This window comes from Brachyistius frenatus, unplaced genomic scaffold (assembly GCF_029030835.1).
Source record: "Brachyistius frenatus isolate BFR_SWC_R1_liver_20210118 unplaced genomic scaffold, ASM2903083v1 Contig_116, whole genome shotgun sequence".
In the NCBI taxonomy this organism is placed as follows: domain Eukaryota; kingdom Metazoa; phylum Chordata; class Actinopteri; family Embiotocidae; genus Brachyistius; species Brachyistius frenatus.
Window position 1 is genome coordinate 1,315,262 of NW_027210715.1, and position 15,711 is coordinate 1,330,972.

At 45.9% G+C, this 15,711-nt stretch overlaps 1 protein-coding gene across 1 annotated transcript; it reads right to left on the minus strand.

Annotated features, from left to right (window-relative positions):
* Window positions 1-3: 3 nt before the first annotated feature.
* Window positions 4-15,041, minus strand: slc41a2b (solute carrier family 41 member 2b). Its single transcript, XM_069713131.1, has 11 exons — window positions 14,517-15,041; window positions 13,452-13,559; window positions 12,312-12,383; window positions 9,259-9,403; window positions 8,989-9,135; window positions 6,627-6,774; window positions 6,410-6,489; window positions 5,074-5,205; window positions 4,608-4,756; window positions 2,353-2,780; window positions 4-2,302 (listed from the first exon to the last, which is right to left on the minus strand). The coding sequence occupies exons 1-10, from the start codon at window positions 15,039-15,041 to the stop codon at window positions 2,595-2,597; spliced, it is 1,692 nt and encodes a 563-aa protein (XP_069569232.1). The 3' UTR covers window positions 4-2,302; window positions 2,353-2,594.
* Between the last annotated feature and the right edge of the window lie 670 nt (window positions 15,042-15,711).

Below are 15,711 nucleotides of genomic sequence, written 5' to 3' on the forward strand. Positions count from 1 at the left end.
CGCTTCTCAAATCAACGACTTTTATTTGAACATTTGTCTCATACGAGCTGCAAAAGCAAAAAAAAAAACGATCCAAAATCTATCAGCAGCCAGCTTTTATGATCATCTGTTCGCACTTTCATGCCAGCTATCAACAAAGTGGATAGGTGGGGAAAAAAAATCATCAGCACTATTACAATGCAGTAGAAAGAAATCTGCATGAATAAGATGACAGAGAGACAGCAATGAGGCTCAAGAGGCACATATTGGAGTTGAAGAGAGCCCCTGGCTGAGTTCACAATAAGAAGGAGTCACTGAGTGTGTTTGTGCTGCAGACGTCACGTCATCAACAGCAACACATTCAGACACAGAGAGGAAGTGCTGCCAACATGACAGAATAAAACAGACGACTGATCGTTCGCTCTTCTTCCTTCCCGTTGACCTTTCTACAATCCTGTTCCCCAAAAAGTAGAAACGCTGTGTAAAATGTAAATAAAAACAGAATGCAATACTTTTTAAATCACATAAACTCATTAAATTTAAAATAGACCGAAGACAACATATTAAATGTTGAAACTGGGAAGTTTAATTTTTTTTAATGTAAAATATCTGCTCATTTTGAATTTGATGGCAGCAACACGTCTCTAATAAGTTCTGACAGGATCAACAAAAGACTGGAAAAGTTGTGTAACACTAAAAACTACCTGCTGGAACATCTGACAACTAATGAGGTTACCACAGGGATGCATTAGTGCACATGGCATGGGTAGCTTGAACATCTGGAAGGAAGCATTAATGCTGAATGATATATTCAGGTTTTGGAGCAACATATGCTGCCATCCAGACAACGTCTCTTTCAGGGAAGGTCTTGTTTACTTCAGCAGAACAACGTCCAACCACATTCTGCACGTATTTCAACAGCATGGTTCTCTAGTAGAAGAGTCCGCTGATAAACTGGCCTCCTGCAGTCCAGACCTGTCAATCATTGAAAACATCTGGAGCATCAGGACATGAACAATACAACAAAGGAGACCCTGAACTGTTGAGCAGCTGGAATCCTCTATCAGGCCAGAATGGGACCACATTTCACTTTCTAAACTCCAGAAACTGGTCTCCTCAGTTCCCAAAGGTTTCCAGAGTGTTGTTAAAAGAAGAGTTGATGCAGCTCAGTGGTGAACATGATCCTGGAACAACTTTATAGAGACATGTTGATATGTTGTCTTTGGTCTATTTTCAATTAAATATGAGTTTACATGATTTCTAAATCATCAAATTATGTTTATTTAAATTTTAAACAGCGTCACTACGTTTTTGAAAACGGGGCTGTACTTTTATTATATATTTGTAATATTTAATGATTTCTTCTTTGAAGTACCTTCTAAGAAGTAGCTTCTGATTTGTGATCACTGGTTGTTGATTTTGCTGACAGCGATGACGTCTGTTGCTGAGCGGCGAGCTAATTACGTTAGCGTTAGCCTAATGAGAGAGCTGAATGTTTTAAACGGGTCATAAATATGCACTTGAAGTAATAACTGTTACGATGTTAGAGAAGTTATAAGACTCAGAGAAAGTAAAGTCCTTCTCTCAGCTTCAATACTTTAACGGAGGAAAGGATTTTACAATGAGGACTAATGTGTGTTTGACCAATGAAATGCTGTTGTTGGCTCCTTCGTAAATAGTAAGACATGCCTCTAAACTCCGCTGCTCAAACATGACCTGAAACCTCACTCTGATGAAATGCTCACCGTTAGCCCTGGAAGCTAATACTGCAGGTGGTGTGCTAGTTAGCCATATGTATTAACATCGTACATTAGACTATTTAAACCCTTTTTCTGCTTCATGGTCAGAAAACATTTCCGACACCAACTGTGCCAAGTCACAGCTGCTATAATTGGACAATATCTCTTCAGGGGAGGGGCTTAGCCAATGGTCAGTTCTGAACAATTTGTTGGCCGACGGGCCATGAGAATAATATATTTATTTAGATCCTATTAAACATCCTTAGAGTTCAGAATAAAGATCGTTAGAGACCTGCTGGTGGAGAAAAATAATACTGATGTTATCTAAAAGAAATATTAAAGATATTATCTAAAGGAAATATTAAAGATGTTATCCAAAAGAAATATTAAAGATATTATCTAAAAGAAATATTAAAGATGTTGGTTCATTAAACAGTCGATGATCTCAGGATATAAAACAATTAAAATACAACAACGAGACTTTTCGTAGCATCAAAACAGATTCATGTTGTTTCCTTTTAACTCTGAAGATGGAAGATTCATCTGAAACCAAAACACAGCAGCTTCACTCCGTCTCCCTCCACCTCCCTCCATCCCCCTCTACCTCTCTCTACCTCCCTCCGTCTCCTTCCACCTCCCTCGCTTCCTGCTCCACTTGCAGAACAATATCTAAGAGCTTTGGTGAAAAGGATGCAGATCAGAAATGCTACTAGAACAGTCGGGACTGAAGGAGTAAAATGTGTTTAGTGTGTAGAAAAGAAGAAAATATTTCCCAAACATCCTGCGGTGGAAGTGTGTCTGGTCTGTGAAGCTGAGGAATGTGCTGGCTGACACTCGTTCCCACCAGGCTGCAGGGCGAGAGGAGGCAGAAGGCCTTCAGTCGCCCACGTCACTGTCCTGGTCTCCGATGAGCCACAGGAAGTGGAAGCTGAGCGCCAGCAGGGCGGTGCCCAGCAGGTCCCCCAGAGCTGTCAGGTAGGGGATGGAGAAGCTGTCGGGGTCTTTTCCGCTCCGCCACATGGAGTGCACCATCCAGTCTGCTATACACAACAACAGCAGCACCTGGAGAAGGAGGCGGCAGCGTTAGATTGAGGTCAGAGGTCATCAGTCAGAGACACAGTGCAGCATCTCTCTGAGAGACTGACACCACTCTGAATACCTGTCAGGGAAAAAAATATGAAGCTCCAGCTAGCAGCCGTTAGCTGAGCTTAGGTCAGTCACATCCTGGAGTTCACACATATTTCACACAGGCTCACTTCTGACTACAAACAAGAGACACATGACAAAGGATCCAGCTGGAGGACGTAAGCCAGTCCTTACGTGGTATTTATGAGGTCTTTACGTGGTGTTTACGAGGTCTTTATGAGGTGTTTACAAAGTTTTTATGAGGTGTTTACGTGGTGTTTACAAAGTCTTTATGAGGTGTTTACGAGGTCTTTATGAGGTCTTTATCAGATGTTTACGTGGTGTTTACGAGGATGCTTACGTGGTGTTTAAAAGTTTACGTGGTGTTTACGTGGTGTTTAAAAGTTTACGTGGTGTTTACGTGGTGTTTAAAAGTTTACGTGGTGTTTACGTGGTGTTTAAAAGTTTACGTGGTGTTTCCGAGGTGTTTACGAGGATGTTTACAAGGTGTTCAAAAGTTTACGTGGTGTTTCCAAGGTGTTTACATGGTGTTTCCGAGGTGTTTACGTGGTGTTTACGTGGTGTTTACGAGGTCTTTATCAGATGTTTACATGGTGTTTACGAGGTGTTTCCGAGGATGTTTACGTGGTGTTTAAAAGTTTACGTGGTGTTTAAAAGTTTATGTGGTGTTTCCGAGGCGTTCACGTGGTGTTTACGTGGCGTTTCCGAGGTGTTTACGTGGTGTTTAAAAGTTTACGTGGTGTTTACGAGGTGTTTACGAGGTCTTTACGCTGTGTTTACGAGGTGTTTACGTGGTGTTTAAAGATTTACGTGGTGTTTACATGGTGTTTACGTGGTGTTTACAAGGTCCTTACGAGGTGTTTACGTGGTGTTTACAAGGTCTTTACAAGGTGTTTACAAGGTCTTTATGAATTGTTTATTGGTGTTTAGGTGGTGTTTGAGGTCTTTACGTGGTGTTTGCGTGGTGATTACGTGTTTGAGGTCTTTACGAAATGTTTACGTGGTGTTTATGAGTTCTTTACATGGTGTTTACGAGGTGTTTACAGGGTCTTCATGAGTTGTTTAGTGGTGTTTACGTAGTGTTTATAAGGTCTTTACGTGGTGTTTATGAATTGTTTATTGGTGTTTAGGTGGTGTTTGAGGTCTTTCCGAAGTGTTTACGTGGTGATTACGTGGTGTTTACAAGATCTTTATGTGGTGTTTATGTCATGTTTATGATGTCTTTATGTGGTATTTGTGGAGTGCAACTCCTCATTGGAAATGATTACATCCGAAGGTTTATCCATGTTTGCAGTAAAGGTCTAAGGAGTCTTAAAAAGCCTTCAAGCACAGCAATAATCTGACATACACAAAAACACAGACATCAAAACACACCAAAAAGGTCCCATTCAGTTCTTTAATGTCCAGACCTGAAAACAAATCTGACACAAACCACCACGCTGGAGGACCACAGGGTCAAAACACCACCTCCTCCTACTCCTCCTCCTCCTCAACATCCATCAGTCAGAGAACATGTCAACATCCATCAGTCAGTGTGTGTGTGCGTGCGTGCGTGTTTCTGTGTGTGTGTGTGTGTGTGTGTGTGTGTGTGTGTGTGTGTGTGTGTGTGTGTGTGTGTGTGTGTGTGTGTGTGTGTGTGTGTGTGTGTGTGTGTGTGTGTGTGTGTGTGAACCAAAACAACAAGCTGAAAGATGCTAAAGTCAGGATGATCACCCACTGGGATGTAAAGCATGGTGTGCTCACCTGCAGCAGGGCAGCAGCCAGGTAGACGGAGGTGAAGATGGGTGTGAGGGTGGTGTGGCCGCTCTTCATCAAGTGGATAGTGTAGAGGAAGATCAGGTGACCAGGTATCACGAGGAGGAGGAGCACCTGAGCAGAGCGGTGATTGGCACCTGAGAAAACAATATGGAGGAAGGGAGGTTGAACAGATTGGTGACAAACCGTCTGTCCTCGAACTGTCCCCAAGTCCCCTGTCTGTCCCCCGTCTGTCCTCGATCTGTCCCCAGGTCCCCCATCTGTCCCCTGTCTGCACCCTGTCTGTCCCCAGGTCCCCTGTCTGTCCCCGGTCCCCTGTCTGTCCCCCATCTGTCCCTGGTTCTCAGAGACCTGCTGGTTTCTAACAGGCAGCAGGAGATCAGAGACCTCTAAGGATCAGTTCTCTGTGGGGCTGAGAGCTTCCTGCTCACATGACCTGATGTGTTGAACTCACCTGAACCCCAGAAGGTCCTGCAGGGGAAGTAGCAGCCTCGTGCCTCCTCAGGAACCTCCCCAGGAGCACAATGGAAGTGCAGGTGGGTGGAGAACCTGCTGGACTGAATGGCCACCAGGTTCCCACCAATACCTGCACAGACAGACAGGTGATTTCAGGACTGGAAGAGGAGAAGAAGGAGGAGGAGAAGGACAGAAACAGAAGGAGGAGGAAGAGGACAGTAACAGGAGGAGGAAGAAGAGGGCAGTAACAGAAGAAGGAGGACAGTAACAGGATGAGTAGGAGGAGGACAGTAACAGAAGGGTGAGGAAGAGGACAGTAACAGGAGGAGGAGGAGGACAGAAACAGAAGAAGGAGGAGGACAGTAACAGAAGGAGGAGGAAGAGGACAGTAACAGGAGGACAGTAACAGAAGGATGAGGAAGAGGACAGTAACAGAAGAAAGAGGAGGAGGCCAGTAACAGAAGGAGGAGGAGGAGGCCAGTAACAGAAGGAAGAGGACAGTAACAGAAGGAGGAGGAAGAGGACAGTAACAGGAGGACAGTAACAGAAGGATGAGGAAGAGGACAGTAACAGAAGAAAGAGGAGGAGGCCAGTAACAGAAGAAAGAGGAGGAGGCCAGTAACAGAAGGAGGAGGACAGTAACAGAAGAAGAAGGAGGACAGTTACAGAAGAAAGAGGAGGAGGACAGTAACAGAAGAAGGACGACAGTAACAGAAGAAGGAGGACGAGGACAGTAACAGAAGAAGGAGGACAGTAACAGAAGAAGAAGGAGGAGGACAGTAACAGAAGAAGGAGGACAGTAACAGAAGAGGAGGAGGACAGTAAAAGAAGAAGGAGGAGGAGGAGGACAGTAACAGAAGAAGGAGGACGAGGACAGTAACAGAAGAAGGAGGACAGTAACAGAAGAAGAAGGAGGAGGACCGTAACAGGAGGAGGAGGACAGTAACAGAAGAAGAAGAAGGAAGAGGACCGTAACAGGAGGAGGAGGACAGTAACAGAAGAAGGAGGAGGAGGACAGTAAAAGAAGAAGGAAGAGGAGGAGGAGGAGGACAGTAACAGAAGGATGAGGAAGAGGACAGTAACAAGAGGAGGACAGTAACAGAAGAAGAAGGAGGAGGACCGTGACAGGAGGAGGACACTAACAGAAGAAAGAGGAGGAGGACAGTAAAAGAGGAGGAGGAGGAGGGCAGTAACAGAGGTAGGTGCGGCAGCAGAACTCCTCCCAAACCTTCGTTCTAATCTTTATTCAGAAAGTCTGCTCATTCTCTAAAAGAAAATCCCACAGTGAACCTGTCAATCATCCAGAATACAGGAGGAGGCGTAGTCAGACTCACCGTTGATGACGGGCGTGTACACCACAATACCAGCCAGGTTAGGGTCGGACACAGTTTTATCCAGGATCAGTCCTCCAATGCTGCAGACACAGGAGAGATGTTGTTTACCCTGAGACTAAACACACACACACACACACACACACACACACACACACACACACACACACACACACACACACACACACACACACACACACACACACACACACACACACACCTGCTGATGACCATGGCAGTGATGACGGGCTCCCAGCCGGAGTAGAGCAGCGTGCGGCTGGCCGGGTGCTTGGAGGAGATGACGATCCACAGAGGAGTCAGACACATGAAGAATGCACACACCAGCGATGACACGTACGGGTAGGAGTCTGAGGAAGAGGAGGATGTATTCAAACTTCCTGCCCCACCTCCTGGATGGATGGAGCTCAGTACCTTTTAACGTTTCAACTTACAAAGGAGACTTTTTACACACATCAATGTTTGCTTTCACTGCATCAAAATCTGACATGAACACAGCACATGAAGGGAAGATGTTCCAGCTCTAACTACTGTCATGAGGAAGCACATTGATCATTCTGATGGCCTTGCAGATAAACTACAGAAGGGAACGGAGGCACATAACCCGGGTCAACCTGTGGGGGCGGGGCTTGTCTCATGGCAGCCCACCTCAAAACAGGGACAGATGTACATGCAGTCAGTGAGCAGGTCATCAGTGGAGTTCTTCTTCCTGTTACACTGAATAATGAAGGATGACTGATAGTGAACAAGTGAACAGACCTGTGATGGTGGACAGACCTGTGATGGTGGACAGACTCGTGATGGTGTACAGACCCGTGATGGTGGACAGACCTGTGATGGTGGACAGACCTGTGATGGTGGACAGACCTGTGATGGTGGACAGACCTGTGATGGAAGCTCGAGGAGTGTGATGATACGTGAACTTTCCTCCACAGAGACACAAACACGACAGCATCTTTACAGCTGGTGTGTGAGCAGCTATCAGCAGCAACTGAAGGCGCGGCTAAGGAACAGCTGAGATGAGTTCAGCCTCAGATTCTGGGTCACTCTCATCAGCGACGGTGAAACCTTTAGTTGAACATTACAGTGAATTTACTACAGCTCTGCTCCTCTGATCAAACATTATGTCTCCAAAACAATGACACATATAAAACAGCATCAATCTGCAGCATCTATAAAATATGCACCTGACCTCTGTGTTGGAGAGAGGATTTTATTTAGTGAAAAAGAATGTAAAATCCTCCCATTGTACATTTATAAAGAGTCCCTGCTGCTCTGAGTAACTGTTAGATTGTGAATATGTGAGTGTAACTGGAGCTGCTCTGTGTTTACAGCTTTGTGCAGCGTGCACATTGAGATCTCTCTTTCTGCAGCAGTGATGTAGTTTAACCTCGTACCAGTTGTGTCTCGCTGTGGACGGGCCTTAGATGGTTTGTGGTGTTAGAGCTCTCATTACCCTGCTGTTATCTGGTGTTGTTCCTTCTCACTGAAGTAACTATACTGTTTGTTAAAACTCTCTATAAATAAACTCCACCTGCTTCCTGGAGGACCGACAACGTCTCCTCTGGATGCTCTAAAACCAGAGGCACTAGGAGCAGGAAGGTTCATGTGCAGAGATGATGATGTGGTGTGAAGCGTTTTTGGCTGACAGTAAACTGACCATTAGTTTCAGGCTGCTGTCCAGAACAACAGAGGCCTGTCCTCAGAGCGACAGTCAGACGGACTCGATGCACTGGAATCTAAATCAGAGGAGTTTTCTCATAAATCCTGCTCCCAGCACTAAACTGGTCCTTTCATAACAGTGGATCCTCCAGTTCCACCTGACAGACTGAGTCTGTACCAGAAGATTTCCAAAGGAAACAACTTCCAGTGGGCATTGCATAAATACCAGGTGGAGCAGCCCGGTCTGTACGGGTGTGACATGAATTAAACATGTGGGATGTTGGTGGAGGAAAAGAGACGGTCTGTTCTGCAGCAGGAGGAAACCACGGCAACACACTGAGGTAGGAGAGCCCTCTGCTGACTGACTGAGGTAGGAGAGCCCTGCCTTATCAAGCTAACAGGAAGATAACGTAATGTAGGAAATGTGAAGTCACAGAGGGAAAAGATGAGACTGCTGGAAGATCAATGTTTTTCCTCAGACTGGGGCTGTTATATAAGTTATGAAGACAAACTCTTGTCTTCAACATCAAAGACTTTTAACACTCATACATATGTAATATTAATCATTTTCATTAATCAATAAATGACGGTTTAATATCTTCATCACACTTGTTTAACTGGGTTCTGTTGATCTACTTTGAGGACAACAGTTTAAAAATCTGATGATGTTTCAGATCAGATTTATTAAAACTGTAGAACATTCTAAAAAGTTGACAAACTGTGAAGAACCACAGTGACTTCACACTGACAGGAACCGAGAAAGAAGGAGGAGGTGTCACTGATAGAACCAGCAGAACATACAGGTTAATATCATGTTCTCTCTGTGCAGGTGTGGCTACCCAGAAGGGGGTGTGGCCACTGCCCTGATGCAGCAAGGTGTCTCTGTAATGGTTGCCACCTACCCAGGCACTTGTAGAGACCCTGACTGATCCAGGCCAGGATTGCCAAGGTGATGAGGTCACCGAAACTGGCTGCTATGGGTGTGGCTACGTTGTCCGGGTTGATGCCCGTCTTCTTCGAACCCACGATCACCCCCACCATGATGATACCTGAGGAGGACGAAGACGAGGAAGAGGAGAACATCACTGAAGGTCATCACATCACATCAATGTGTATCTGTGTGTATATGTATACGCATGTGTATCTGTGTGTATATAACAGTGTGTGTTTACCCTGCAGCAGAGATGCTATGAAGGCGGTGGCCACACTGCTGGAACACAGTAGAACAGCGTGGCTCATCTGAAACTTTCCTTCTGGGATCCATCCAAGAACGACGGCTGCTACAGCAGCCAGGAACCCCACCACGGTGGCCTGGACCTGGGCAGACAGTAGAGGTTCTACCACCGGTTCTCTCACTGATTGTGGTTTCCCAACCCCAGGTTTCTTTTCATCACTATAGCAGGCTGACAAAGAGTCCCAGTTCTGTTGAGCCCTCTATTCCTTCAGCTCTCAGCAGTAATGACTTCATTAACTTCTTTACTAATAAAATTCTTACTATCAGGGAGAGAATCGGGCCGACCCTTCCTGACACCATCACTGATGTGATGTTAAGTACAGCAGCCCTGAAAGCAACTGTAGGACCAGATGTAAACTTGGAACATTTCTCTCCTGTTGAGCTCTCTGAGTTAACTAGAATTATTTCTTCATCTGGATCCTCTAGCTGTCTGTTAGATCTCATCCCAACTAAACTTTTGAAGGAAGTCTTCCCTTTAATTAATATTTCCATATTAGATCAGATCAACCTATCTATTGTAACCGGCTATGTACCGCAGGCTTTTAAAGTGGCTGTAATTAAACCTTTACTTAAAAAGCCGACTCTTGATCAGCTGTTTTAGGAAACTACAGACCAATTTACAACCTGACGTTTATTTCTAAAATCCTTGAAAAAGTTGTTGCAAATCAACTTTGGGACCATTTACAAAGGAATGATCTGTTTGAAGATGTTCAGTCTTTAGAGTTCATCATAGCACAGAAACAGCTCTGGTGAAAGTTACTAACGACCTTTTATTAGCCTCAGATAATGGACTCGTCTCTGTACTTGTTCTTCTGGACCTCAGTGCTGCTTTTGATACGATTGATTATACGATCTTATTACAGAGATTAGAAGACGTTACGAGGATTAAAGGAACTGCATTAGACTGGTTCAAATCCTACTTATCAGATAGATTCCAGTTTGTCCATGTCAACAATGAGTCTTCCAGACAAACAAGAGTTAGTTATGGAGTTCCACAAGGCTCAGTGTTAGGCCCAATACTTTTTACTTTGTACATGCTTCCATTAGGAGATGTCATCAGGAAGCACTGCATCAACTTCCATTGTTATACAGATGACACTCAGCTATATCTTTCTATAAAACCAGATGAAACTAATCAGTTAATAAAACTTGAAGCCTGTCTAAAAGACATAAAGGCCTGGATGACCAAAAACTTCCTGCTTCTAAATTCAGACAAAACAGAAGTTATTGTTCTTGGTCCTAAACACTTCAGAAACTCTTTCTGCAATCACTTAGTTACTCTAGATGACGTTGTCTTGGCCTCCAGCAAAACTGTGAGGAACCTTGGAGTCATCTTTGATGAGGATTTGTCCTTTAGACACCATATAAGGCAAATCTCCAGAACTGCCTTCTTTCATATACGTAATATTAATAAAATCAGGAAAATCCTTCCTCAGCGTGACGCAGAAAAACTAATTCATGTGTTTGTTATTTCTAGACTAGATTATTGTAATTCCTTGGTGTTAGGATGTCCAAATTACTCATTAAAAACCTGCAGCTGATCCAAAATGGTGCAGCAAGAGTACTGACGGGATTTAACAAGAGAGATCATATTTCTCCAGTTTTATCTTCTCTTCACTGACTTCCTGTGAAATCAAGAATAGAATTTAAAATTCTCTTGATGACTTACAAATCTCTACATGACCAGGCTCCATCATATCTTAGAGATCTTATAGAACCATATAATCCTAGCAGAGCACTTCTCTCTCAGTACGCTGGTCTACTTGTGGTTCCTAGAGTTTCCAGAAGTAGAATGGGAGGCGGAGCTTCAGTTTTCAGGCTCCTCCCCTGTGGAACCAGCTCCCAGTTTGTGTTGGAGGGGCAGAAACCCTCTGTAGCTTTAAGATTAGACTCAAAACGTTCCTTCTTGATAAAGCCTATAGTTAGGGCTGGCTCAGGTAGACCTGAACCAACCCTTAGTTATGCTGTTATAGGCCGAGGCTGCTGGAGGACTTCGTTACATGCTGATCTTCTTTTCTTTCCTCCTACTCTTTAACTGACTCATACCTCACCATCTTTTTCTCTCCCATAGTTTCTTCTTATTATCTGTTGTCTCCATTCAGTTCCTTCACTCGTATAGTTTCTGTTCTTTCTTTTCCAGATGTCCCGTCATAGAGCTGCATGTCTCTGCTCTGTGATTGTCGTCTCCACCAACAGTTCTTCTCTTGTATCTCTATGCTGTCCTTTTCTCTCTCTGCTCTCCTCTCACCCCAACCGGTCGAGGCAGATGCTCCGCCCTCCTCTGATCCTGGTCCTGTTAACAGATGCTCCGCCCCCCTCTGATCCTGGTTCTGTTAACAGATGCTCCGCCCACCTCTGATCCTGGTTCTGTTAACAGATGCTCCGCCCACCTCTGAGCCTGGTTCTGTTAACAGATGCTCCGCCCACCTCTGATCCTGGTTCTGTTAACAGATGCTCCGCCCACCTCTGAGCCTGGTTCTGTTAACAGATTCTCCACCCACCTCTGATCCTGGTTCTGTCGGAGGTTTCTTCCTGTTAAAGGGAGTTTTTCTTCCCTCTGTTGGAGGTTTTTCTCCCTTAAAGAGGAGTTTTTCCATCCTAGCTTATGTGGAAATTTGTTGAATTGTTGTGTTTCTCTGTATAATATTGTAAAGTCTTGCTGTAAGGACGTTAATGTGTTAAGTGCCATGAAATAACCTATGTTGTGATTTGGCGCTATATAAATAAAGTTGAATTGAATTATCTATCTATCATCTATATCTATTATCTGTCTGTCTGTCTGTCTATCTGTCTATCTATCTATCTAAGACCACATCTGGAAAACACACGAGTAAAACGAGTGCTTTTATTATGAAGGGGAAGACTTCTTGAGACAGACAGTATGTGTGCAGAAACAGATCAAACCCAACAGCTGGACTCTAAACATTCACTGTATTACTCGTGATTCTTTACTCCACATGGATGATCCAATGAACATCTGTGTGTGATTACCTGCTTCAGTGCCAGGTTCCCGATGATGAGATTCCACTTCTCTATGGGAGAGTCCATCTTGCCCACATTTACCTGAGTCCAGAGGCAGAAGGAGAAGGAACAGAATCATTTCCAGAACACTAGAACTGACTCAGAACCCCTTTATGGCCCCTTTTATATACGGGGGCTCAATCTTAGAGGACCCAGAGATCAGTTCAATATTATTCGCAACAAGTCATCACAAAGTAAATTCCTCACAATAGGAAGTCATAGAGCTAAAACAGGTACCACACCGGTTCTGTTTTCACAGCAGGAATTGATCCAAGTTTCTCTGATTAAAACAGGAAGGGAAACATCCTGACTGACCCAAAGGTCCAACACTGGATCCTACATTTCCCATCATGCAACTGCACAGCATCCCTCATTAAACCATTCTCTATCTTTGTATTGTGAGAGTGGAGTCTCTGATGACATCATCAAGATTGAAACACTCCTTCAGACCAAACAGTGTTCGTGCTCTACAGGTGCTCTGATGCTTCTGTAAAACAGTTGTAAATCAGCTGATTATGTCCAATGTCTCATGTCAGACCTTTGGAGCTGGTGATTGGCTGCAGTGTGAAACCAGGTGATGCTGGGTGACACCGGTGCAGCAGCCAGCTTCACTTCCTGCTTGTTCTGAAGATGTTTGACTTTAGTTTGGTCTTTGACAGATGGAATAAAAACTCCTTCATCGGACAAACTGAGGACTACAGGAGGACAAACTGAGGAGGACTACAGGAGGACAAACTGAGGAGGACTAGAGGAGGACAAACTGAGGAGGACTAGAGGAGGACAAACTGATGAGGACTACAGGAGGACAAACTGAGGAGGACTAGAGGAGGACAAACTGAGGAGGACTACAGGAGGACAAACTGAGGAGGACTAGAGGAGGACAAACTGAGGAGGACTACAGGAGGACAAACTGAGGAGGACTCCACCTCAGAGATCCCACTGGCCATAAACACCCATCCAGGACCCCAAAGATCTCAGACCTGAACCCCCCAAATATCTCAGACCTGAACAGTCCCTGTGTATGTCCCTGTGCGTGTCCCCGTGTCCCTGTGTGTGTCCTTGTGTTTCCCTGTGCGTGTCCCTGTGTGTCCCCGTGTCCCTGTGTCTCACCGCGGTGGACAGTCTGGAGGCCAAGGTCATCTCTAGGTTCCCTTTGAGTCCGAGCAGAGCAGGAACCAGGATGAAGATCTCCGTGATGTACTGGAAGGCCTCCCAGTGCTGTGGACACATGTTAAAACATGTCTGACCTTTGACCTCCCACTTCCTCCGCTCTCCCTCCACCTCATTCCCCATTCAAAGATGTTGCTGCCATGGAAACCATGATACTCTTTGTTCTCATAATGCCATAGAACCTGTGCAGTAAGTCAAAAAGGTCCACTGAGCCCGTGCAGGTACACACGGTTCTGTCAGTCAATATCGATGGTTCCTGTCTGATTCGTGTGGACCATGTGAGAATAGGTCATCCATAGGGGACCAACGGGAGACAACCGTCCTCCTCACTGGTCCAGACTGTGGCATTATGGGTAGTTTCAGAGTAAGTAAAGCTCAAACCCGACAAACAGTCAGTGCTGTTCTGGTGGTTGCCTGGAGACGGGTCCATGCAGTGTGTCCACGCAGCAGGGCGGATGTCCACGCAGGGACAGATGTCCACGCAGCAGGACGGATGTCCCACAGTAGGAAAGATGTCCACGCAGGGACAGATGTCCCACAGCAGGACAGATGTCCACGCCGCAGGACGTATGTCCCACAGCAGGACAGATGTCCACTCAGCAGGATGGATGTCCACTCAGCAGGATGGATGTCCACTCAGCAGGACGATGTCCCACAGCAGGAAAGATGTCCATGCAGGGACGAATGTCCACTCAGCAGGACGGATGTCCCACAGCAGGAAAGATGTCCACGCAGGGACGGATGTCCACTCAGCAGGACAGATGTCCCACAGCAGGACGGATGTCCACACAGCAGGATGGATGTCCCGCAGCAGGACCGATGTCCCGCAGCAGGAAACATGTCCCGCAGCAGGAAAGATGTTCCGTCTCTCCCTCTATTCCTGCAGACCGAGATGTGGTCATGTGACCTCAGTGACCTGCTTCCTGCAGAGTCAGGATGTAATAAAGTGAGCTGCTCTTTAGCCCCGCCCCTTCTGAATAACAGGTGTGTCGTAGCTCATCTTACCTGAACGATGTCCAGCACCATCCCAGCCGACACGGTTCCGAACCCAGCGAGCAGGAAAGGCACCAGAATCTGCAGAGCCATAGCGAGCGGGGACTCCTTGGGCATGTTCTGCAGGTCCGTTCTCAGCCCTTCCTCCTCCTCCTCTTCCTCCTCCTCCTCCTCCACCTCCTCCCCGGAGAGTCTCCTCTCAGCCAGCATGGGTTCTGTCTCCGAGTAGCCTCCGTCTCCACAGTCTGATAAATTGACGGAGGACCGAGAGGCCCGGTCCACGACCCGTCTGCCCTCCATGTGACCCGTCTCCTGTCTGTAGCCGGGCTCCGGCTTCACTCCCAGGTCCGACATGGCCAGCCGCTCCTCCTGCAGCTTGGTGTGACCGGTCGGAACCAGGGTCTGGAACACGGAGGCGACCCGGCCCGAGGAGACGGGCTTCAGGGAGAGAGCGCTCCACCCAGCTCCACTCATCCGGACCGACAGGCTAGAGCCCAGGGACTCCCCCAAAGCTCCACCCAGACTCTGGATGCTCATGTGGTTCTGGTTGTAGTTGTGTTCTGGTTGTGGTTGTGTTCTGGTTCTGGTTGTGTTCTGGTTCTGGTTTGGTTGTGTTCTGGTTCTGGTTGTAGTTGTGTTCTGGTTCTGGTTGTAGTTGTGTTCTGGTTCTGGTTGTGTTCTGGTTCTGGTTGTAGTTGTGTTCTGGTTCTGTTTGTAGTTGTGTTCTGGTTGTGGTTGTGTGTTTGGTTCTTGTTGTGTTCTGGTTCTGGTTGTAGTTGTGTTCTGGTTGTGTTCTGGTTGTGGTTGTGTTCTGGTTCTTGTTGTGTCTGGTTCTGGTTGTAGTTGTGTTCTGGTTGTGTTTGTGTTCTGGTTCTGGTTGTAGTTGTGTTCTGGTTCTGGTTGTAGTTGTGTTCTGGTTGTGGTTGTGTTCTGGTTGTGGTTGTAGTTGTGTTCTGGTTGTGGTTGTGTTCTGGTTCTGGTTGTAGTTGTGTTCTGGTTGTGGTTGTGTTTGGTTCTGGTTGTGTTCTGGTTCTGGTTGTGGTTGTGTTCTGGTTGTGTTCTGGTTTTGTTTGTGTTCTGGTTGTGGTTGTGGTTGTAGTTTGGTTCTGGTTCTGGTTATGTTCTGGTTGTAGTTGTGTTCTGGTTGTAGTTGTGTTCTGGTTGTGTTTGTGTTCTTGTTGTGTTTTGGTTGTGGTTGTGTTTGGTT

Bases quoted from the DNA above. Each gene is read 5' to 3' on its own strand.
- slc41a2b (XM_069713131.1), bottom strand. From the start codon at position 15,041: ATGAGCATCCAGAGTCTGGGTGGAGCTTTGGGGGAGTCCCTGGGCTCT. The intron at 9,136-9,258 runs GTAAACACACAC...CGTCCTCCTCAG, and splicing joins CATAGCATCTCTGCTGCAGG to GTATCATCATGGTGGGGGTG. The intron at 2,781-4,607 runs GTGAGCACACCA...CTCCTTCTCCAG, and splicing joins TGGCTGCTGCCCTGCTGCAG to GTGCTGCTGTTGTTGTGTAT.